At 37.0% G+C, this 26,571-nt stretch overlaps 1 protein-coding gene across 11 annotated transcripts in view; it reads right to left on the bottom strand.

Moving 5' to 3' along the window:
* Ankib1 (ankyrin repeat and IBR domain containing 1) overlaps window positions 1–26,571 on the bottom strand; it is a 104,219-nt gene that overhangs the window by 23,913 nt on the left and 53,735 nt on the right. For 8 of the 11 annotated variants that reach the window (XM_060373756.1, XM_060373755.1, XM_060373752.1 and 5 more), the window contains 6 exons: window positions 19,087–19,110; window positions 17,613–17,821; window positions 15,467–15,555; window positions 12,498–12,642; window positions 11,253–11,419; window positions 2,306–2,394 (listed from right to left, as the gene is read on the bottom strand). In XM_060373756.1, coding sequence (XP_060229739.1) covers window positions 2,306–2,394; window positions 11,253–11,419; window positions 12,498–12,642; window positions 15,467–15,555; window positions 17,613–17,821; window positions 19,087–19,110 — 723 coding nt within the window. The remainder of the gene's footprint in view (window positions 1–2,305; window positions 2,395–11,252; window positions 11,420–12,497; window positions 12,643–15,466; window positions 15,556–17,612; window positions 17,822–19,086; window positions 19,111–26,571) is intronic. The other 3 variants (XM_060373761.1, XM_060373762.1, XM_060373764.1) reach the window with 1 other exon arrangement.

Below are 26,571 nucleotides of genomic sequence, written 5' to 3'. Positions count from 1 at the left end.
AAAACTCCTTGCAGTGCTGTGGACAGCCCTGCTTGCTGTACTTCTTTTCACTTGGCCATGATCTGAACTATTGCCAGCACAGCTCCATCTCACCACAGCATCCTGTACTGCAGTAATGAATTTTCAGCCCTTGACTATACCATGCTGTTTCACAAAGCTACTTCACCCTGTCCCTTAACATGCTTCCTATTTTGGTTCACAAAAGAACACTGACATGGTTTTAAATATACCGTTTAAGCATCAAATCTATTTTCCTCCCCTAGAGATGACTAACTCACAGGAACAATACTCTCGCAAGTGTCACAAATATGTGATACTTGTATTATTTAAAGCCTAAATTTTAAGAGCATGAATGGTATCTAAATTTTATATTCTAACACAAATGATATTTAAATAAGGACATCATGTAAAATAAACTTTTTCTTAGCATTTCTACTGAGCTTGAGGCAAGTAGTTCTAGAATTCCACTGGACATCCACAATCATTTATCCTGTAAATAACACACATTCAAAATGTCTACATCAAGGGTCATTCCTTTCCTAGGAAGTAATTTCTTTATCTGATTTTGCGAACTCTGACTAATAGTATAATGATCTATCTTGTGACAGAAATTTAAAACCTCAACTTCTCAACCACTGGTTTATCTGTCCTTCAAGCTACCCTTTTACAGTTACTAGCTCTTCTGATAGAAATGTTTGATAATTTATGTCTTCACTTAAATAATGTACTCCCTGGCTTATTCTAGTAAGAGTAAGTGACATTCCAACTCAAGCAGGCAGCATAAACCTCAGGGATCTATAGTACTGAGAACTAGCTTTCAGCAATGGGAAATTCTCTCCTATAACACAAGCCCAAAAGTCTCAGGGATGCCAGTCTATTTCTTCAAGTGACATTTCTAATACAAGCACAAATGCCTATACCGTACCTTTTTTTTGCCTCTGGAGAGAAGCCCAAAATCAATTCATAGTTCATTACTTTCAGGAAGACCCTGTGATATTTCTCCCTTCAATTCCAGTTAGTTGTTCTCATGTTTACTTAACTACATGTCATCATATGCTTTATCATCATCTGACAGCTCCTCCTAGTCTCTGCCTTCCCTAAAGGCTAATGTCCTATTTATTATATGCCTTCCTCTGAAATATAGGTTTATCAAGTGAATTTTTGATTCTGATTTGCAACACCTCAAACTAACTCCATTATCTAAAACACGTAAGAAGACCCTCACTAAATCTTCGCTTACATTATTTAAATATATATATATTTTTGTTAAATATGGAAATATTGTTATTGGGAAGTATGTAAAAAGGAATCCTTCAGAAATTCAAATCTGTTCTGTCACTTGACATATGCCCCATGTCACTCAATCCAAGTGCCATCTCATTTGTACAATGGGACTGCTAACATCACTTCATATCCTTTCCATGATGGAGCAGAGATGATGTATTTATACAAGTTACACATCTGAATCAACTAAGCAGGGATCACATGGCTCCCAGAGATGGAAGCGGCAAGCACGGGCCTGCATGGATCTGCACCAGGTCCGCATGCACATTGTGGTTGTTTAGCATACAGTGTCTGTGGGGCTCCTAACAGTGGGAGTGGTGTGTCTCTGACTCTGTGGCCTGCTCTTGGGACTCTTTTCCAATTGGGTTGCCTTGTCCAGCCTTCTCCAGGCTTTTGGCTTGTCTTATTGTAGTTTGTTTTGTTGTGTTAGGTTTTCTCTTAGAGGCCTTCTCCTTTCTGAACGGAAAGGAAGGGGAAGAGGGTAGGTAGGGTGGGAGGCTAGGAGGAGTGGAAGAAGGGAAAACTGTGGTCAGTATATATGAAACGAGAGAAAAATCTATTTTCATTAAAAATAGAAAAAACATTTTAAGAAAAAGAAAAAAGAAGTCTCAATGTTTAAATAAATACATAGAACCACATAGTAGCAACAAATTAATTTCTCTTACTGATCACTAGAAGTCTCAGGGAAATATTATTTTTTTTTACTACAGACCATAAATTTTGTCCTATAAAGTAGAGAAAAACAAGCTGGCTTACTCAAGGATGAAAAGGACTTCATGGGAGGCTTAAACATGACCCTTAGTTGTACCTAAGGTGTCTTGTTACAAGGGATGATATGCCTGTGATTTTGCCCTGTATAAACCCTCCTCCAAAAGGATCGAAGTGAGAAAGGCCATGCTGAACATGAGGCCTGGCATTAGCAAAATTGAAAATTCTTCTTAAATAAAGATTATGCAAAACATGACTGTCTTTTGAATGCCTATACGAGATATGTAGCACAGCTCTGTAAAATTCCACTTACGTTCTTCTGGCTTCATTTCAGTTATTTTTTGTAGCCAATTTTTCCATGTTTGGCAGTCACAAGGCTCATGTGCTTCACCAAGGCACTCCCTAAGAGAAAAATCCAGAAAAGCCATTGAAAATTATTCCTCATCACTATCTGGATAAAAACCATGATGGTAAATACGCATCCAATTTTAAAACTAAAAAAATTAAGGCACAAGTGAGATATGAAGCATTTCAAAAGAGAATTTGAAAATGAGAGTTCAAAGCTAAACAACTTCAGAGCGATTTTTAAAAATCAGAATGGTTATACACATTAAAAGTTCCACGTAGATTATTTAATGTAACTTAGTTCTGCAGTCTTAGGAGCAATAAAGTACTTTTACTAACTGGCCGTTAGTCTCACTCAGACGTCTACTTTGTGCTACTCAAGGTATGTTCTTCGTTAGCAGCACTGCCATTGCCTTAGAGGCCTGTCAGAGCTGGAGAGCAGGTTGTACAGGATGTGCATCACCATGTGGGCCTCCTGTATTTTACAGTCTGAGAAGTAACTGTTCTAGTTTCATCTACCTGTGTCCATTCATCACAGTCCAGAGTCTGTGGACTGGGTTACAGACACCTGCTACCCAGCAAGCACTTTGTCCACATAGCCATTTTCCCAGCACTACCAATCATATTTGCATAGTTACATATACCTCCAAATTCTCTGGAAACTGCTAGTGCAGTTAACCAAAAGTTACTTTTATAGGCTCTCAGGAATTACATATAAATAACTGAAAATATCAACTTCTCATTTGTAACTTACATATATGTTCTTTCTATGAATATATTAGAATCCTACATCACTAATCACTCACTTTGATTCAACATAGTATTATATTAAAAAGTGCCATAAGGGAGAGAAACTCCAAACGTGGACATGATATTAGCACCACCGCTATCACCTTTTAAAATAAAGATCTTATTTGTAAAGGTTAGGTTTGTTGAGAACTAAGAGGTAATATTTCTCTATATTAAAAAAGTACCGATACTGATTTTACTTCCTATTTCATCATTATTACTGAAAATTAGAAATAACAAGTGTTGGTAAGAACTTAAAACACTGGAACTTTTGGGCACTGCTGACAGAAATGCTAATGCTGATGTAGCTGTCTGGAGAAGAGCTTGGTGGTGTTCTATAAAGGGAAGCAGGATTATCGTCTAACTCAGTATTTTCATGCTCAGGTATTACATTATCACTTGTTTCTCCCCTGTGACAAAACAACACAATGACAAAGACCTTAGGGATGGGCAGGTTTAACTCTGGGCCCTGGTTTAAGCAGTGACTGCATCCTGACAGTGGGGAAGGCATAGAGGCTGGGGTCCCACCTGTTAATACAGTAGCAACCCACTTCCACAAGCTAGGTCCCACTTCTCAGAGGCTCTACAGTGCAGCTTGGGGTGATGTGCTCTAAAAAATGACCTTCATTTTGTTATGAGAAACAAGCCAGATTAAAGAAAAAAAAGGTAAAAACTGCAGGATTTCACTGCTACTAAGTGTTGAGTAGATCAGTTCACAGAGAAAGTACAAAGCAACAACTATCAATAGTTGCTGGGGAGAGAAAGAGGGTCGACAGCTGCTTCATAGTTACAGACTCTGCGGATCACGAAACGTTTTGAAAAAAGTTAAGAGGCGAGGCCTTTAATCCCAGCACTCAGGAGGCAGAGGCAGGAGGATCCCTGCGAGCTCGAGGCCAGCCTGCTGTACAGAGTGAGCTATAGCACAGCCAGGGCTACAGAGAGAAACCCTGTCTCAAAAACCAACCAACCAACCAACCAGGTGAGAGGTGGGAGTTGTACTTAGTAGTAACATGACACTTTAATTATGCTGGGTTGTGTAAAAACAGAAGTGCATGTGTTATTATGCTCTGAGGTACAGATTCAGATCTGTGATCACTGCAAACTGTCACTACTACTAGAACATACAAACTTTCACCTCTAATAGAACACAGAAGCAAGGAGTCCATGATAGGCATGGATAGAAACAGTATTCCTATCTAGTGTTTGAGAATTCATGTGGGAATGCAAAACCTACATTTCTCACCATTCATTAAAAAAAAAAAAAAAAAAAAAAAAAAAAAGCCTATGTGTTCATTATATCTTAAGAAAGCAGGAAAAAAATTCTAGGATGCAAAAAGAAAAAAAAAAGGTTACACATCTGCGGTAACTAAAGAAATGAGTGAAATCAATAAATATAAATTAGTTCCAGTAAGTTTTGGAGGTTCAACAGCATATCCACTATTTTATTCTAGAAGAATCAATAATAGTATATTGGTCCTGCTGTCAGAATATAATCTGAGAGGAAAAACTCAATGCTCTCAAATAGAACCCAGAAAAGGCTGTAATGGCTTATCAATGTGCATGGCTCTGAGGCTGTGGTATTAGACAGCGACAGAAACTCTTCCTTTCCAGACTCTCACAGGACACAGGCTGGCTGCTGCTTCAGGCACCAGCACAGTCAGTAAGATTGTTTTGGGGTGTGATAACAGCTTGGTGGTTTCCTATGAATACTGAGAGTGGGTGTAAAAGCAGACACTTGTAGAAGCTACAGCAAAGACTGCAATGTAGAAAGTGAGCCACAGTTATTATTTAATGCTATCTTGAGCACAAAGCATCAGAAAAGAGGTTTGCCCTCCAGAGCACTGTAATAATGGCTTCAAGAGAGAGTAGCTGGGTGATAATCTACATCACCGAAGTCATCTGCTGGTATCATAAACAACATTCTTTAATTTTTTTTTTTTTTTTTTGTTCTCAGATATGGTTTTGCTGTATAAATGGCTAGCTTCAAACCTGTGATTCTCCTGTCTCAGCCTCCTAACTTTACAAGGAGGCACTATCATACCTTATTCCTAAAAAGTGTTTTAATCAGTCTGGTATCAATTGAAACTGTATCTTAAGGTGTCCACAGAACATGGTACAGAGGAGAATCTTGGCTAGAGTTATCAATAAAACTGATCTACCCAAGAAAGTGTATGAGCAAGAGGTTATAAAGAGAAATAGGCAAATTTTATTTGCCTATTAAACCTTCACTCCTGGATGCTAACATAACATCAACAAAACAACAAACAACACTTTCTTGAAGATGTGACAATATGTACAACTGTTGGTAGGAATATAATATGGCCCCAAAAGGCTCTGAAAAAGGAAAAACCAAAAATTCTATTAAGAAGTTAGAAATTTCAGTTATATGGCATTACAGAACCTTAGTAATCACCCATATTGAGTGAATTTAGTGAGAATCACCATTTTTATTATTATCTGCTGTTGCTAGGGTTCTGAGTCTTGAAGGCAATGTCCTAAATAACTGCATGTATGCACATGTAAATACGTATGTGGGCCACAGCTTGCTGCTGGATGCCTTCTGCTATCAATCTTCACTCTATTCTTCTGAGACAGGATCTCCTACTAAAGCAGGAGTAGCAGTCTAGCAAGTTCCAGAGTCCTTTGTTGGCTTGTCCAGGGGTAGGTTACAGGTACACAGCAGCACTTTGGGCTTTTTATTTGGTGCTGGGTATCTGACACAGGTCCTCATGCTTGGAAAGCAAACACACTGCCCAGGGAACCATCTTCACAACACTTTAGTATTGGTGTTACCTACCCCATTTTACATTCAGAGTGGTTCAGCATACTTTCAAAAGTCAGAAACTTGCTAAGTATGTGTTTTAACATGAAGCTTAAAAGTTTGGTTCTAAGAACTCCTGCTGATGAGCCATCTCTTCAGCCCCAGGAGTCCATTTTAACCCAAGCTTCCTATTGCCATTAGGAAGACTGAAAAAAGTATGAATTACTTAAGTCAGCAGTTTTCAACCTGTGGGTTGAACAACCTTTTACAGGGGTTGCCTAAGGCCATTAGAAAACACGTATTTCCATGGGTCTTGGGAACTGAGACACTGCTCCTCTACCTGTCTTTCACACAGGAGTACCCTGAACTGTATGGAAGGGTTGTAGCACTAAGAAGATTGAGAACCTCTGTAATAGAGGATGCTTGCTTATCACTGAACCACACCGTGAGGCATTTGGCAAAGTTAAGGCTCAAATGCAGGTTCTGTGACTCCTAGAATATCAATATGTACTTTAATGAAATTCAATAAATTGAACTTTCATGTAGTATTTGAATATGCTGTTCTGTAAAGACCTGGGGAATACTGCTAGTCACCAGAACCCTAACCCTAGTGTAGAGATCGCCAATCAAGAAAGCCCACTCTTTCCATCTGTAGAGCTACTAACTACAAGAGAATTATATGTCATTATTTTATCCCCCCAAAAGGGTAACTTTAGTTTATTCAGAGGACTTTTAAAGATTTTCTTTGACTATGAAGTCTCTAGAGAAAGACAACTCATTATTTATTGTAATTAAGATTCATGATCCTACTTCCACCTGAGGGGGGAGCAGCCTTGCCAGTCCGCGAAGGAAGACAAAGAAACCAGTCCTGATGAGACCTGATAGACTATGGTCAGATGGAAGGGAAGGAGGACCTCCCCTATCATTGGATCGGGGGAGGGGCATAGAGGAAGAAGAGGGAGGGAGGGTGTGATGGGGAGGGGAAGGGGAATGGGGCTATAGCTGGGATGCAAAGTGAATAAACTGTAATTAATAAAATAAATTATTAAAAAAATAAAAGATTCATGATCCTATGTATGATGGCACATATGTGCAATCTCAGGAAACAAGTATTGATTATTACGTAAGTATGTTAGAAATCCCACCATGTTATTATTTAGAATATATTCCCAGTAACATTTAATCTTTGTTTTGTTGGTACTATGGATTGAGCCTAGGAATTCTTGCATAGTAGTTAAATGAGCTGCCACTCAGCTACATGCCCCAGCCCTTCCCAGGAAATATGAACAAATTATTCTAAGGTAGGTTTCATAGTCTATTGACTTACAACAGAACCTTCCAAGTAAGTTTCCAGATTCCTATGTAAAAACCTGTAATTCAACTAATGGCTACTGTGGAGTGAGACAAGATGATTAATTAATATGTACACAAATTTAAAAGCTCTGGTCTGATAGATGTTGATGATGGTAGCCAAGAAATTCCTCTGGCAATGAATTTTTAAATGCCTCATCTAAGATAAGACAAACCCTGTGCTAGATGAAAGGGCAGAGGGGCTATACAGTGTCACATTCCATGAAAAACAGGGGAGCGGTCACTGGTTAAAGTCAAAGTTTTAGATGCCACCTGGAGGTAATTTTACTCAGATCACAAAAGCTCTAATTATGCAGGTTAAGGGGAGAAAGCATTGTGGGTTCAATAATTTTGAGGATTTGCTCTGTTTGTTTGTGTTGCGTTGTTGGGAACTTTCTGAGGGCTGGTTCCATAGGTAAAGCGCTTGCTCTGCAAGCTCAGATCCCCAGCAAAGCCAGGTAAGGAGAGGGAGGCACTGTGTAATACCACATCTGGGAGGTGGAGATAGGGTTCTGGGTTTGCTGGCCACTCTAAATGAAAGGTGAGTTCCTGGTTTAGTGAGAGAGCCTGTCTCACAAATCAAGAGAGAGGAAAGGACAGATAACCAGGATACTGTGCTTGAGAGTGTTTTCTGTTCTTCAGAGAACTAGGTACAGTTTGCCACAGCCACATTAGACGGCTACAGCTGCCTGTTACTAAAGCAGCCACAAGCCTTTATTTTGTAAGTTCTCTCTCCCACAGTTTCCTTTCACAAAACACTGTGTTTCTTGGTGAAGTAAGATCAGAGCATCAGAAGATGTGATCATTTCTACTCAGAATTTCTAATTACAGTAAAAACGTTTATCCCACATGGCTAAGGAGCAAAGAATAAAAAATATAGATTGTATATTAATGCCTACAGTGGTGGTGTAGACTATATAGAAATTCAAGAAAACTATGTAGCAATCATATAGTTGAATGTAAAAAAGGCAACTAGTGGGCTGGCAAGATGGCTCAGTGGTAAAGAGCACTGTCTGCTCTTCCAAGGGACCCAGGTTCAACTCCCAGCACCCACATGGCAGCTCACAACTGTCCGTAAGCAGTTCCAGGTGGTATGACACCCTCACACCAATGAACATAAAATAAAATTAAATAAATTATAAAAAAAGGCAACTAGATCAAATAACCTAAAATTTAGGTTTGTCCTTTATAAAAACCTAATTTCATTTCATTCTAGTCCCTGAATTTTCTTCCCCTCAGGACTATGTTTGGAAAATGATAGTTCAATTCGTGAAGCTCTCTGCTGTTCTTCTGCATGAGAGAGAGAGCAAATGATTGCCAAATGTGACCTAAGTCCACGTGGCCTTTCAGAGATCCCAGACTGGGATGGAATTCAAAACAGCATGAGATCTTGGTATTTTTGAGCAACAAAAAGAATAAACTGGTATATTTCTCTAATGTTGACAAATCTACCATTTAGTGCTGCGTGTGTGTGTGTGGTTTTAAGGTATGAATTATCCTCAAAGCTCTACTTATTCTAAGTCAAAACAAGCTTACTGCATGGAGCATAAAAAGAGAATATGGAAGAATACAAGGAAGTAAATGTTCAATTTTGCACAGTACAAGGAGAAATCTAGTCAAAGCAAGACCACAGATATCAATGAACTTTGGATAAAGCAAATCGCAGGTTCTCTTTTTCTTCCTTAAAACTGAGATCATAAAGATAAAGTTGTATTTTAATTTTTAGATTTGCATACTTTGTTTTCCTTCTTTGCAGTGTTTTCAACCAATCCTTAAAACCCCCACATCTTCCAACCAGGATTCCTCAACTGAAACAGAAGACTCAGAAACTGATTTATTTGAACACTGAATTTTATCAGTAAGTCTGAGAGGGCCCTGATTCTGTAACATCTCTGCTGCACCTGTGGGATCTGTTCCAGAAGACCCTGCAAGAGCCAAGGACTCTGAGCTCCACCCATACTCTGTTATCTACCCACCTTCCTGTCTTTCTACAATTATTTTTTAAAGTTTATCCCTAATACATTCAGGAGGCAGAGGCGGGTGGACCTGAGTTCCAGGACAGCCAGGGCTACAACAGAGACCACATCTAGGTTCTCTAAAATTTCCAGGAATGGTACACATACAACTGGTACCATTCGAGAAGCAGATGGAGGGACACAATAGGTGACTTTGTGGACCAGAGATTTTCTCTAGAAATCTCATTGTGACTTTGAAGAGAAAAAGAGCTTTTATTACTTAATGCTCATGCTCGGTAAATTTAGTTGTTATCCATCTAAATTCTATCTATCTTTGGGAAAATAATGCTCATGTGCATTTATTAGCTCATTTTTCATTCCATAGTTCTACTCTTATATTTTGTATAAGTGAGGCAGAGTCAGTAACATAGTGAATAATAAAAAAAGTGAAAGTGTATAGATTAGAATATTTTCTTTTAAATGTTTTGAAAAATTACCTTTAAGGCACATGAATAGAACTTATTGCTGAGAATTTTGTTGGTATTTTGTTTTTTCAGTCTGATTTAGCCAGAAATATGGTGGTTTTCTTAATTAGGATATTCACTCTGGAAAGCAAACTTTTTTGTAAAGACTGAAACAGTAAATATTTTAAATATGTTAATATTAGCATTAACATATTAATTATTATAATAAATGAATCAACATGTTACTATTAATTAACATATTAATATTTTAATTAATGGTCTTTGTGGTAATGTCTCCATTCTGTGGTCATAATTCCCAAACAGGTATAAGCAACACATGAATAAACTTGCATGAAAAGGCTTAACTGTGTCTCAATAAAATTTCATTTTTAAAACTAGGTCTACACAGTAATTTGCTGACCTCTAACCTTAAACGTGCTATTTTTTATAGCAACAACAGGAACCAGACATGATAGGGTAGGGACAGTTTCATAACTGTGACTTTTTACTATTAGTGCTACAATTAGATCTGGACTTCGAACAATGCGGTCTTCATCTTAAATTTTAAAATGTATTTAAGCTCAGGTGGGGAAGGTACTTGCTGGCAGCCTGAATAATCTGGTCCCTGGAACTCAGAAGGTGCAGGGAAAGAACTGCCTCCTGCGAGTTGTCCTCTCACCTCAGATGTGTGCTAGGTGCACTGGACATACACTGTGTATGTCCATACACACACACACAACACACACATACAAATAAATTAATCTAAAAAACTAAAAAAAGTATAGTTATACAATATGTGATAATTCTGGAAATAGATAAAAGGCAGAACATTTTTTCTGATCACCTAATTAAAGAAAACTATTTACTGAACAAATGAGAATGCTGATTCCTGACATATAACCAAATGACCATGCTGAGTTACAGATTCTTTGCAATATTAATAGATCATCAGTTCAGCTTATTCAGTACTTAGGAGGCACCAAACCCAAGTAAAACAAAAGATATATAAAGCCAGTAGTCACAAGTTCTTAGCGAGGACCACGCTTTACAGTCACCTGAGAACTTGTTTTGGGAGACCCTCTCAAGTAACCATACATGTTGAAGTCCAAGATGAAAATCTGGAAAAGACTCCTTAGTAATCTGAGGCACCCCTGGCTTAGAATTATTGCCAAAAACTTATTGTTTATGAAGACATATGAAACTATAAACATTTTCTCATCTCCACTCAGCGATTGTTATTATAGAATAAGAAAACAGGCTCTGGAATCAACAGTGGGTTTCCAGTTCTGTTTCTGCCATTTCCTAACTGTACAACACTAAGAAATGTCTCTGAGACTGAGTTTCCCTATGGATAATATGGTTATAGTGCTATGCAATTCAGTGCATTGGGAGAATAATTAAATTAAAACATATAGTAACATAAAAAACTCGGTATGATGGAAACAATATGCCCACGGTAGTTACGAACTGTTTATTACACATCCTTAAATTACTAAAAGTAATTACCAAGTACACTGCAAAGTAAGGTTTAAGGTCCAAAGTCTCTTTAAAACCTGTCAGTGAAGTGTTGAGGCTGATTCCAGTCTTAATACTGACCAGCAGAAGAGGTGTCCTTTGCCGCAGTCCACAGCAGGGGCTCTTAGCAATGGGAAGCTGAGTGTGTCAGAACCAGATGGATTTGATCCCTGTTTTGTTAGTCTGACCGCTCTTTCACAGCCTGCAGTAGGACACCATTTAATGGCAGGATTATTTTCAACAAAGGCCTGTTTAAAAATCATAACAGGAAAAAACAGAAAACAAAAGAAACAATTTTAGCTGCAAATTCACTAAAAGTTCCACAGTCACTAAAAGCAAACAGAAAAAATGAAATCAAACACAAGATTTTAGCTTTAAAAAAATACTAAAAATAGTACTGGGAAGTACTGTAAAAACTTCAGAAGCAAAAATGTGGGAATTACCTTAGTTATAGAATTATTTTCAAAACTTTTTTTCTTTAATCTAAAAACCAGGTAAATGAAAATAAAGTAAAAATGCCATCATCTGCATAAAAAGCGTTTAACTTAAAAATGTTTTGTCACATTCTGTGCTACGTTTTTGATCAAATATAAGCAGATACTTGTGTATGTTATATTTTAATAGTAAATTAATGTTACCTTGATAACATTATTAAAAATCAGTATTATACTTTTTACATTAAAGGAGGACTTTTTTTTGCTTTTTAAAAATTTATTTTTTTATTAATTACAGTTTATTCACTTTGTATCCCAGTTGTAGCCTCCCACCCTCCCTCTTTTCTCCTCCCATGCCCCTCCCCCAGTGCACTGATAGGGGAGGTAGGACCTATTTTTTTTTAAGATTACACAATAGTATTTAGAGTTGGAAAAATCTATACAAAGCAATTGAAATAAAAGTTTTAAGTTTCATAAACAATTTTCTTGCATGTTTCTTTTTAACTTGTGAATAAAAACAAAAGGATAAAAGAAAATTATAATTTATTATATTAAACTATTATTTGGAATAAAAATTATTAATTTCTATGGTACAATTTTGATTGTAAATATTCCTCTCAGTAATATAAAATACTGTTGGGGAAAGAGTAGATGCCAAGTACTTTGAAAGTTGTTCTCATCAATCAGTTATAAAGGGACGAGTAAATTAGTAAAGAGTATCAGCAGCTTTTTGGAGGGAAGGTTAGCTTTCATTTTGCCTTTTATACCTATAGAATGCTGCTTTGCGTCAAAGTTTTAACTAATGTCACTATTCCTATGTGCATTTTTTTTCTGGGAAAAGACTATTTGTTTATAAAAATAAAACACAGGCTTCGTAAGCTGGGTACTTTACCTTAATATCAAACTGCAGGTATCGTTTGTCCATCTCCTTAGAAACTACACTCTCTATGACATCTACAGGCACAAGCTGAAAGCATTCGTAGGCAGGGCAGAAAATGTTATGGGCTTCACCTTCTTGAATTTTCATATTTAAAAACCTATTAAAATATCAAAAACCTATTAAAATATCAATTGAAAGAAAAAATGAGAGGATGTAAGTTATTTGTATACCCTAAGCATCTTTTTTCTTTTTGAATAATATTCTATGAGTGTAATTAAAACATCAAAAGCTATACAGTGCAATGATAAATGCTTAGCATGCCCCAGAACCTAGGCTTATTCTTCAGCTCTCATTCTTTGCCAGAAGCTGCACATGGTGTTATACTATTATTTAATTATCATCTACCTACAAGCAAGAAACAAACTTTTTTAAGTCTGGATTTTAATGGAATATTTTTTGTTTTTGTTTTTTGAGGCAAGGTATTATGTATCTTAAGCGGACCTTGAACTGAGAATGTCCTTGACCTTCCGGTCTTGTCTCATCTGGAAGGAACAAACTGCTTTTCAAAAAGTCAGAATAAACAAAGTATAAGTGTATAAATGAAGTATATGTGTTGTTGGGATTACAGGCATGTGTCAACAGGCCAGGTTTGTATAATATTAAGGTTGGAATTCAAGCCTGCAAGTCAAGCACTCTACTGAGATACATTCCTAGCTATGGATTATACTGTTCTTAACAGTTTTAGAGAACAAATGGTAAAGAGGCAACTAAGTTATGATTGCCTGTATCATGATCAACAACTGTGATTTTTCTATTATTGTCTTCCTTTAGCATTGCCTATTAATTTCATTGCACTTAGGAAGAGAAAAAAAACCTCCATAAAAGGAGACTTATTTAAAAAAAAAAAACTACTTTAAACATGAAGCATAAGCCTTACTATTAGGAAGAATGTCTTTGTGTAGGTGGAAAGAATAATTTCCTTTTAAGTCACTGGCACAGATGCCTCAAAGCACCTGGCTACAATGCTAATGCAGAGGAGATGGCAACAGTGAAATAAGACGGGAGGGTTTTCAAACTTTATAAGGCCCTTTAAAACTACTCTTCATTAAAAGCCAAGTTTTACTCTTGTATATGCTGCTGAGGGAGTGTTGTGAAAAATCTTACATTTATTTGTGTGTGGAGCTGAGGCCCACATACCACAGTGTGCATGTAAAGAGAGAGGACAACCCTGCAACAGTCATTCCTCTCCTTCCATATTGCGGGTATTGGGAATCAGACTCAGGCCATCAGGTTTAGACGGACAATGCCACTACTTGCTAAGCCACTGGACCCCTGGCCAGACAGCTATTAACTTTTAAAGATTTTTGAAAAATAATATATCAACTACCCAATTTGTTTTACTGGTGTCCTGTTAGTTTACTTGTATCAGCTACATTGACTTGATCCTATTAAGACTTAATAGTCTAGTCTATGTTTAAAATCTTAAAAAAAAAAAAACAGGAATATTTATTTATTCTAACTTTTTGAAAAACAGTTAGCTCCTTCCAAATGAAGTCTTGCTTCACACTGTTGCAGAAAACATGGAAGTACACCAAATGATACCAGTAAACAGATCAGTAGGTTTTATATATATTTAGGGGTGAGGAAAGGTGGAGGAGGATGTTAAAAACACATGCAGGAGAGATTTAAAAAGAAAGGATAAATTTTTAATGCATATGTGCATATTTATGTTTGCGTGTGCAGGTACACATAAGCGTGGGAGCATTTGTATTTGTGTGTGTGTGTGTGTGTGTGTGTGTGTGTGTCTGTGCAGGCCAGACGACCTTAGGTGTTTTCTGAGAAACACTGCGGCCCACCTCCTTTCAGATAGTCTCTTATTGCCATGGAGCTAGAGTGCTAGTTCTTATTAAATGAGGCTAGACTGGCTGGCCAAGGAACCCAGGGTTCAGACTTTTCTGCTTCTAACACTGGGATGATACGTGCATGCTACTACGCCTGATGCTTCTGTGTGTTCTAGGCAGTGAGCTTGGTCTCTTATGCTTGGGCAACCACTTTACCGCTAAGCTATCTCTCGACCCCAATGAATTTAAATCTGGGAAGCTAACAGATACACATTATCTTGATTGTGGCAACAATTTCGTGGTGTACACATATGTCTCAGTTTGTGAATTAATTTATTTTAAATGTATAGACTAATACATATCAACTGTACCATGGTAAAGCTGTAAAACAAAACAATACAAAACAGAAAGTCTCTGCTTTCTCACTCATGTCATGCTTCCCAGGTCCCACACTTGGTACCCAATATTCCACAAAAAAAAAAATACTATCAAAGACTTTCTTAGATATTTACGACATTTTGCTTAAATCATCAAATACAAAGTTCTGTGAGTCCCCAGAGATAGTAAGGTATTGTACTGTTCATTTATACTGATGTGCATTTGTTTCGAAAACTCTCTCAGAAAGTGCAAGTATAACCTATGAGAACCTATGAGAATGTATACATCTAAGAAAGATAACGAAGAGGAAATGAAAGAAAACATGAGAAAAAATTTCCACTGTAATACACACCCAATCTCTAGCATAGGGATGGGACCTCAGATTAAAAGAATTTCAAATATCTGTATTCTTGCAAAATTTTTAAACCTATCTGTTTGCTTTAAAAAAAAATTCAGAGACCATAAATGTGTAAAATTCTTGGAATATAACACAGAAACTGATTCTTGATACTCAGGTGCACACCTGAGATTTACAATATATGTAATATAAATGAAGATACTAACACAATTGTTTAGATACGTGTTCCTTGATGTCAAAGGAAAAACAAAAATATTCTTTCTTTATGCTAAAACAGAACATTTCAGTGTAACTCAGAAACAAATATAAATAATCCATAGCATTAAATACTGGAAGCAAACAGTTTCATCGCCAGATGAAAAGTTCTATCATGTAGTAAGAAGAACAAGCTGCTATATACTCACGACTCCCAACAGCCTCTACAAAAATCATGTCCACAGGGCATGTCCACTGGATCTTCAAACACAGAGATACTACACATACAAATGTCACACTGCAGATGGACAAGAAAAAAGACTTAACAGGAGAGAAGCAATACAGTCATTTTGTTCAACAGTTTAATGACAAAAGTACTACAGTAATTATAAGTCTTAAAAATTATGTTTCAAAGCTACAAGGTCTGTGAAGAGTGCATAGTTTGGACTGAATAATAAGTATGGCTTGCCTTTTTATATCTGTCATCTAAATTTACCTATTAATCAGCATTGTGTATCAGGAAAGGGAAATACAAGAAGTAAGTCATCAGCACCTATTCAGGTCAAGAGCTCACGGCCTGCTACAAAGTAACCACTTCAGTGCTATGTCCTTCAGTCTATGCTTACTATGGAAAATTCACAGAAACAGAGCACCTTTGCATTTTGAACAAAGCAATTCAGGACTATTATAATGGCAACTTGGGCTGGGGATGTGTCTCAGTGGTACAGTATTTGCCCAGCAGGGCTGAACACCTGAGCTCAAGTGCTAAGCACCTACCTCAACCCATACACACACACTGAAAAAAAGAGCAAAGTAGTTTTTCTTTTATCTTTTTTTTTTAATTATTTTATTTTATGTGCATTAGTGTGTCCAGATCCCTTGGAATTTGCATTATAGACAGTTGTGAGCTGCCATGTGGGTGCGGGGGATTGAACCCGGATCCTTTGGAAGAACAGATGGTCCTCTTAACCACTAAGCCCTCTGCAAAGTAGTTTTTCAAATAAGAAAGTCCAATACAAAACTATGTTATCTTCTAACATAACTTAAAGTAAACTTTATATTAGAAATGTTGATTACAGAAATGAACTTTTGCTTTCCTATATGGTTCCTATATAAGACAAAAGAAAGCTTTCTTGTTTATTACAAATTTTGAGTGGCTAAGCCACTCAAGATGCCTCATAATTTCATACATGTCATACTAGGAGTGTGCTCTCACACGAAGGCAGTACTGCTCCTTGTTACAGGAGAAACATTTATTAAGGAGACGCACTAAATGAACACAGAAGCATTGCTAGAACAAGCACATGATCAAAATATATTGTAAATCCTTTAAAATATTAACACTCAACAAATTATTTTAAAAACTGTATTTTAAGTTAAGCATGCATACTACACACTAAGTTTTAGTATTTATGTATGCTGTCTTTAAATACACTACTTTTTAAAATTCATTTATTTATTATTTATTAAAATTTACTCACTTTGTATCCCAGCTGTGGCCCCTTCCCTTGTCGCCTCCTAATCCCACCCTACCTCCCTCTTCTCCCCCTATGTCTCTCCCCTCGTCCACTGATAGAGGAGGTCATCCTACCCTTATGTCTGATCCTAGCCTATGAGGTCTCATCAGGACTGACTGCACCATCTTCCTCTGTAGCCTGGCAAGGCTGCATCCCCCCACAACAAGGGGGAGGTGATCAGAAAGCCTGCCACTGAGTTCATGCCAGAGACAGCCCCTGCTCCCCTTGCTAGGGAATCCACTTGGAGACTGAGCTGCCATGGGCTACATCTGTGCAGGGATTTTAGATCTTCTCCATGCATGGTCCTTGGTTGGAATATCAGTCTCTGCAGGGCCCAGAGGGCTCAGGGTTTTTGTTTTTGTTTTTTCTTTTTAAATTTTTATTATTAGTTACATTTTATTAATTCTGTATCCCAGCCGTATCACGCTCCCTCATTCCCTCCCAACCCCACCCTCCCTCTCTCCTCTCCTCCCTGCCCCTTTCCAAGTCCACTGATTGGGGAAGACTTCCTCCCCTTTCATCTGACCCTGTTTTATCAGGTGTCTTCAGGACTGGCTGCAAAGTCCTCCCACTAAATATTTTTAAGCAAAAATATAGCATGTCTTTTCCAAACTGTTTTATAAGGAGAAAATATTTTGCTTTTCAACCTATAGTTCACAGATCACAAAAACATTCCATAGTAGTGAGAATTTACCAATACATGAAAATAACTGAGCCTTCAAAGCCAGGTACAATATTCAGTTACAATAATCCAACCAGGCACTCCATGGGACAGTACCACATAGTTTAAAGATTGAAAGACTAAAATCAAAGCTATGGGAAGTACACTGAGCCATACCAAACTGGCATCTAGATCCCCAGGAGACAGGCTGATTTCATCTGGAGAGGTGACAGAAGAGCGTGTGGTCCTTGGAGTTCTTGGAGAAGGAAGCGTGTCCCAGGCATTGTACCCACTTGGTGGTGGAGTTGGCATCTGCACCCCTGACCGTTGGCAGCAGTTCTCTGGGTTGGACATCCAAGCTTCAAGTAATTTCTCCCTGTCCCAATCTTCAGGAAACAGAACAGATACCTATCAAACCCCAGAAACCACAATGTTCTGAAACTAAAACCAGAAACAGGTTAAATGAAGAAGATATATGTCAAACAAATTAAAAATCAGACAATTTATACAATAGTAATTACACACACATGTCCAGGCTGACTGAAGTTAGTAATATTTAAAAAAGAAATTTAAACTCCTATTACAAATATCAATATCTAAAAATGTTCTCAGACTCCCCACTAATTTTTACTACTATTTTAAGTAGATGACTCACATCATTTAGAATTTACTAAATTTTTTTGGAGGGGTGATAGAGGTTTAATTTAGCCACTTTCCTCTTTTAATACATAATTTTGCAACTGTCTTCACAATGATCTCTAGTTGTCAAATGCTTATATAGGCCTAAAGGTCATTCGGTAAAGAGCCAGAAAGTAGCATGTAAAATATGAATTAAGTATGAATCTGTGTTATTGGAGCTTAAATTTGGATTAGTTTACAATAGATGATCTTCCTTCTGTGGATAACTATAAAACAGTTAAGTGAAACATGTTATTATAAAGTTTAGAGCCATAAAAATCCAAATTAAAAATCAAAATATTCAATTATTTTGCTTGGGGTTGTATTACAGTATGTATATTACTTAATTTATTTCTAACAAAGTTGTCAATTATTATTTAGCTGAAGAAACCAAGACTAAGGGAAGTTATATAACTTACTCAAGCTCAGAAAGAGACTTGGAATCTCTTTTGGGATTCCAAGCATGTATTCTTCCCACCATTACACACTGTAAAGTGTATTAAAAGTGCCCCCTCAGATGTAAAACAGAACGATATAATCTAGTCACACCACTATTTACAAGAACCAAAGTCAGCCTATTACTGCAATACCTGGATGATCATGCTCATCTTTACACTGACTGCAATGACTAATGGAGTCAACTTAGGATCTAACCATCAGATGGACACACACACACACACACACACACACACACACACACACTAGACCCCTACACAATACACTACACCCCCCCCCACAGACTCCTATACCACACACACACTTTTTTAAAAGTTCTACTAGACACCACACAGAATTTATTAAACCTTTTTACATAAGCTCATGGTTTTTCTCTGCTTTTCTGCTTCTACTTCCCATTTCTTATAATATCAGAAAACAGTATACAATTTCTGACATTTTATCCAGAACCCTACATGCAGTTATCTCTCTTTTCTTGTTTCAGTAATACGGAAAAGCAATTTTAAAAGTTACCTGCCTTTTTTAATGCTTTCCAAGCAATCTGATTTAGATTTCAGAAAAAGAGAACGTTTTCAGACATGTTTTATCAGTAGTGGTTCATGACATTCTATAATCACAAATGATAATGCTCAGTACACATTCAATGCAAGTTAAATGCACAAGAATACTGATCAGAACATTCAGCCTACTTGGCAAGGGGTACACTGCAAGTCAAGCTAAACTGACACTGGTAAAACAATTTATTGTATTATAACGCCGAACTCAATGAAGTATTAGGAAAACAAACACAGGATGACATATACCCAAGACCAACCATTTACCTTCCTCTTGGAATAGGAAAGTAGTTGAGTATTATAAAAGCTAACTTATAATATCAGTGTGTTCAAAGAGAATAACAAGTACTGCCATTTCTTTTTAACACTGAGAAAAGTACAACACATTGAAAAACGATCCTTGCCTTTTTAAAGAGAGGTTAAAAGGAGACTGTTAGCAGACTAAAGAGACAGCTTGAGAACAAGGGAAAATCTTCAGCAGATACATACTGCTAAAATTAAACATCATTCCATTCTGCAACTACCAGTCAATAAATGGACTTAAGAGCCAAACACACAATTCTCAAGACAACCAAAACGTCCATACACATTTTTAAGTGTTCAACATCTTTGGCTACTGGGAGTCCATCTCACTGTATTCGAAATGATGAAACAAATTCTAGTAACAAGCATTGGAAAGTTAGAAAACTTATTCACTGATTGTTGAGTGTTAAGTAGCATAGCTACTATGCAAATTAGTATGTAGGTTTCTCAAAAACCGGAAATAAAATTACCACATATAGCACAGTTATAGCAACCAATTCTGGGCACATATGGAAAAGATTGTACACCATATCATAGAGGTACTTGCACATCTATGGTTACTGCTACTCTAGTCACAAAGCCAAGGAAATCAGTCTACATACACATGAACAATGAAGAGATAACAAAAGGTGGTATATACACATCAAGATTTTATTCATCTATAAAGACAAATGAAATTATAAAAATTTCTAGAAAGTGGATGTCTAGAAATTATCACATTGAAATAACCCAGACTAAGAAAGACAAATACTGCATGTTCTCTCATATATGGGTCCTAGGCTTTAATTTATATATACATACATACATATGAAAATGCCATAAGAAAACTTCTTACTTTGTATGCTAACAACAACAACAAAAACAAACAAAATAAATCCACATACATACGGTCAACTGAAGTTTTAGGTAAAAAGGCAACAAAGCAGAGAAAGGCAGAGTTTTCATTAAAGGACAAAATCTCCATGTAAAAAATTATAATTTTAATTCATATCATAAAACTGGATATGTGGATATAGCTTAGTGGTAAAGATCTTGCCTAGCATACACAGGGCCCAAGGATTGATCACTAGCAATAGCACCAAAAGAAAGAAAACAAACAAATAAACAAAAAGAAACACAGTCTAACTCAGGCATGGTGGTACACAACTGTGATCCCAGTACTGGGGAGGCTGATGCAGGAGGACTGCTGCAAGTTCACGACCAGCCTGGACTATACAGCAAGATCTTACAAACCAACTAACCAACAAATCAATCCATCAATCAAACTCCTCAAAATTGAGGATAAAATCTTCATAACTTTTGGTTAAACAAAGATACAAGGTACAACTGGCAACAGCATGATTCATATAATAAATAAAATGGTGTTTATTTAAAAAGAAAGATTTGGGGATGGAGAGATGGCTCAGTGGTTAAGAGCACTAGTAGCTCTTCCATATGACCTGAGTTCAATTCCCAGCATCCATATGGCACTCACAAGTGTCTACAACTCCAGTTTGAGGGAATCCAATACTCTCATACAGACATACAGGCAAAACACCAATGCACATAAAATAAAAATAAACAATTAAAAAAAGTTTTGTTAGCAAGAGAAAGGCAATTCTTTTAGCCTGAAAAGCAAATCGGGTTCAAACCAGTAGTTAGTGAATCTAAAATACCAGAGGCATTCCCAGGATTAGAGTTTCCATCTGTTCACTGATATATTACTTTTAAAATTCAATTTCTTGTCTAAATTAAGCCCTATACAATTTTCCCATTTGGTTTTCTCCAAGACCACTGTTTGCAACACAGTAAAGCACAAACAATGTGTGATTTTCTTACTTAATCCAACAAAATGATAAGTATCACTAACAATGAGTGTTACAATGGGATATTACATAATTAAACCAGACTGTGTGTGTGTGTGTGTAAAATTACCATGATACACATGATATAACTACCCTCCTTACAAATCACAAGATACTCAAAAGACATGTTTTGAATAGAGTAAGCTGAATTTAGTATCTGGTAAAAAGTAAGTAGCAGACCAGACCTACAAAGATCAGCCATAGATGCTGGACAAAACATAAATAATAATTTCCTGGAGACACTGAAGAGCAACAAAGATCAGGCAGAGAATGGAAAGCATTGATAACTTCCCAACTGAAAAGGTACTGAGTACTGAGTATAGCATTTCAAGGCATTACTTATAAAGGAAAAAAGGGATATATAATTAACAGTGGAGTCATAGTTATATAATTAGAAGATTATCTGGACTAGTATTCAGTGATATGAAAGTTTAATATTACATATTAATTTTTAAAAACATTATTAACAATATTTGCATATTAATCTTACTATTATTGAAAACAATGATTTCCCTGTGTTGGAATTTTTTTCACAGAAGTAATATTACTTTTAGAATCACATAAAATATTATTACAAAGAAAAAAGAGCAAGCCATCAAATTTGTTTTATTCTGAAATTAACAACTGAAAAGAGTGCATACATATATTTCTACATTACTTTTCCTTCTATAAATTTATTTAACTTACTATTTAAAAATAATATTGCCAAAGACCACTTTTGCATTTGGCAACTTGTCTATAATTATAATCTATCAGGGTACTATATCTGGAATGCATTTCCTGTTCAGTTTTTCAAAATTTTCTCATTGCTGCCCTCTAAAAAGTTACTAGTGGTGCACAGTGTAAAGATCACTTTACACTTGGAAGTTCAAATTCCAAATGTGTTACTTATTTAACTGTATGAGGTTGAACAAAATCTAGAAAAGTTATAACCACTTTGGCTCAATCCTTTCAGCTCTGTTTGCTGAGTGCTTAGTAGATAGCCCTTAAAACCAAGAGAAATCACCAATGGTACCACTCAGTACTATCAACTCTATTAAAAACTTCAGACTAAAGTAACCATAAATTAATTAGTATAAAGGTAAATGCCATTTTCCAAATTTACAGTACAACCAAACAATTTTCTTGGATGTAGTCATTGAAAGTGGTAAACTATAATAACTTAAAAATGTTTACGATATACTGGGAAAATTGTAATAAAAATTTGATTTTCATTAAAATATATTAAACATTATCAAACGATGAAGCATATAAAATAATTTCCTTAAACACTGAGGCATCTTGAAATAATTCTATGTCTTTTTTGTTGTTTTGTTTTTGTTCTTGGAGGCAGAGTTTCTCTGTGTAGCTCTGGCTGTCTTGTCTGGCTGTCACTATGTAGGACCAGGCTAGCTTCAAACTCATAGAAATCCTACTGCCCTTGCCTCCTAAATGCTGGGATTAAGGGCACAGGCCACTAGTGCCCAGCAATTTCATTTTATTTTTGTTTTTTTGAGACAGGATTTCTTTGTGTAGCCTTGGCTGTCCTGGAACTCACTCTATAGACCAGGCTGGCATTGAACTCAGAGATTCGCCTGCCTCTGCCTACTGAGTGCTGAGATTAAAGGTGTGTTACACCGCCGGTGGGTCCATTATGTCATTTTAAAATAAAGGAATCAGTATTATAGCACAATCTCAGGTTAAATAAGCCAAGTTTAATCTTACCTACTACAAATATCTCTCAGTACAATAATATGCTTTGATTCTATCTTACTGGACATTTAGCAAACATTTATTGAATGTCTTTTAAGTCAGGTAGTGAAGGTATATGACAGGAAAAACCAACCACAATCCTTCTGTTCATAGAACTTACAGAAAGGAAATCAATAAAACATTTGCCACTGTTAGAAGTACCACAAAGACACTCCCTGTCACAGAGGAAGACAGGATGGCCCCTCGGAAACAGCAAGGCACATACGTCTAAAGAATAAATGGGAGCTGACCAGATGAAAGGGGAGAGAAAGGCACTGTGGGTAGGGGGGGAACACAGAATGTTCAGAGGTCTAGTGGTAGGAGGAAAAGTGGCACTGTTGTGATGTTAAAAAGTTCAACGCATGTGGAGCATAGAGACCCTGGTAGAAGCACTATGAGATGAGAGTAAAGAATTGGCAAGGGGTTGGCCACACAGAACATTTCAAATATATTTCTATCTTCAGTTTAGCAATGATAGAAAATCAAAGTAGAGCTGGGCTGGGGACATGAAGAATAAACTGTTGAAAAGAGTATTCTGAGTAGAATGGAGAGGACAAAATGGAATAGGCTGTCAGTGAAGGAAAGAAACAGACTAGAAGAAGGCTACCATATGCCATAAATGGAGGCAACAGTGGCGCGGGCAACATGGAGCTAGCAGAAAAGGGGAGAACTGACAATTTGGTAATAAGAAGGTCCAGGGGCTGAGGGAGAAGAAATGTTAACTGTGTCCTAGGTTTGTACCTTAACTACCCAGTTGGTTGTCTGCTGCTTCCATCTGTAGAAACAGGGAACACCAGAGAACAAGGCAGACTTGGAAGAGTAGAATTTTAACTTTATATGAAGAAATTAAGGTGTTTTTGATTGAAAGGACTTTCAAAAAGGTATTATATATAAGATATGGAGCTCAGAACTAAGATGGGTTGTAGAGGGAGAACTCTACATTGATGAAAGCCTTGGGTGGAGAAAGCCTATGCCTCACAGAGCAGATGATGAACTGCCAAAGCAGTTTTGAACAACCCATTGATAAGAATTTATCTAAGGACAAGCATACTATTTAAGAAATTTTATTTTTTCAACAGGCCCACTGAATTCATAATTTCATGAATTCATAAATTCATAATTCATAATTTCACTTGTCCTTGCAGAGGACACTGGTATGATTTCCAGCACCTACATGATGGCTCACAACTACTGGCAACTACAGCTTTAGAAGATCTATCACCCTTTTCTGACATCCACATGACCAGGCCGACATGTAGTGTACACACACACACGCAGGCAAAACAGTCATACACATAAAATCAATCTAAATATTTTAACCACAGAAGTTGCTTGTATTACTGAAAATGTCCAAAAGGATGTTTTTAAGATTTGAATACTATTTAGTAAGCATCACAAAACATTTATTACTTCTGCCTAATTTAGGCCAATTTTACAACCTTGGGTCTAAACTTGACAACAGATAGCATGACCTATATTCTTATGAAAAGCTGTGTGTCGGCAAGACTATGATCTTCCAGACTGTAAGCTTACAGCCTGAAGCACCGCTCTACAGATGGTAGCTCTGTATGCTCTTCTATATTCTAATACAGCTATCCCTGTAAGCTTATTTCATTACGGGATGTCAGGATACTACCTAAACAATGCAAAAGAGATGACAATCAGAAAACCTGTATTCTGCACTTAATGCTTTATATAATAAAAGAAATACAAAACAAATGCTTTGCCAAGTTATCAGAGCCAAGCAGAGTAGGATGGGCCTGTAGTTGGGAAGCTGAAGCAGACTGTGATCTGGAGACCAGCCTGGATATACTGTGAGACCCTATCTTTAAAAAGTCAAAAAATATAAAACAAAAACAAAAAGTTAACATAGAATAGACAAATGCTGAACAGAAAAACTCAGTTAGATTTTACTTGTGAGAACAAAGGTTATCTGTGGCAAAGATGACTAATTGCAAAAATGTTACCATGTAAAACTTACTTGCACTTAGGAGTGACTCCATGGTTAAAATCTGGGCAATGACATCTGCAGAAATGATATATGGCACATCTGGAAAGGGCTCAGAAAATTTACCACAGCTATTCTTCCCTTTCTGACTGGTTGCTTAGGATGGATAAATTACTTCAAGATGTCAAGTCTTGGTGTCCCTCAATGACGTGTGTGGAGTAGAGCCCCATCTCACATCAAGATAGGAATGCTTGAACCGTATAATATGATTAAGAGATGTTTCAGCAGCTAGCTGATCCTAAGTGTTAGAGTAGTTCTTCCTTATCCACACAGAGCATGTTCCGACACTGGATAGTGCTACTACATCTTACAGATGTAATTCTAAGTGCATGTATACCAAGATGCATAAAATCCTATACATAGATAGTGGTGATAAAGTTGAGTTTATAAATTACCAAAAACCAGTGTTCTAACAAAGCTTAGAACCAGTGTTCTAATATTATGCTATTATTAATTAAACGTTACTTGCACACTAGTTTTGTCATACTGTAAAGGCCTATCTGAAGTGGATGGAGATGGCTGCTAACTGATGAAGGTCAAGTGCAGCTCCAAAAGACTGGACAGAAGACTGATCCATACCCTGGGGCTGGGCCTGGGCAATCTCATGCCACCCTGAATGGTGTGCAATTCAAAACTTAACGTTTGTTTCTTGCACTTTTTATTTGATGCTTGTGGACTTAGCTGAGCACGGGCGACGAACGCCATTGAAAGCAAACCATACTGGGGTAAACCATAGGCTCAAGGGTGACCCCACTGATGAAGGCCCCTCCTTCCTGCCAGCTCTGCAGTTTATTTCTTAAACCTTTTTTTTTTTAATTGCTTTTTTTTCAGGGTTTTGAGACAGAATACAACTCTGTAGTGCAGGCTGTCCAGAACCTTACTCTGCAGCCATAGTGATCCTGCTACCCGCAACTCTTATGTGCGGAGATAACAGGGAGGAGAAACCATGCCTCACTTTCCACACTATACTTAAATATACGTTCTGTGTGAAAGTAGTTAAATAAAGGAGACATTATATTTAGTGGTGCTATGAGTCTTGTTCTAAAGAAACACGGTAAGTCAATTTAAAGCATTTCCTATGACTGTTTTAGTTTGTTTGCTTATTTTGAGAAAGTCTTTAGTCCTGATACCTCTGACTCCTAAGTTATGGGATTTTTTTTTTAATACTGAGTACTTTATTTTACGTGCATTGGTGTTTAGCCTGTATGTATGTCTGTGTGAAGGTGTCAGATCTTGGAGTTGCAGACAGTTGTGAGCTGCCATGTGGGTGGCTGGGAATTGAACCCCGGATCCTCTGGAAGAGCAGTCGGTGCTCTTAACCACTGAGCCATCTCTCCAGCCCCAAGTTATGGGATCTTAAATGTTCCTCTCACTCTCAAGATTCTGTACAAGTTCTCAAATTATGATTGTTAGGTATATCATTAGCTAAAAGGACACTGTTCTGCTATTAAACTGTATGAACTGTAACAACTTCCAAAGTGACAGTCTGTGCTAACAATCACAGGAACTAAGAACAAATTTGGAGAAATTTTTTTGGTTATACCTTTAAGAATAAAAAGGTA

This window comes from Meriones unguiculatus, chromosome 21, assembly GCF_030254825.1.
Source record: "Meriones unguiculatus strain TT.TT164.6M chromosome 21, Bangor_MerUng_6.1, whole genome shotgun sequence".
NCBI classification, from domain to species: domain Eukaryota; kingdom Metazoa; phylum Chordata; class Mammalia; order Rodentia; family Muridae; genus Meriones; species Meriones unguiculatus.
Note: the sequence above shows the minus strand (reverse complement) of the source record. Positions and strands in the feature narration are given on the sequence as shown.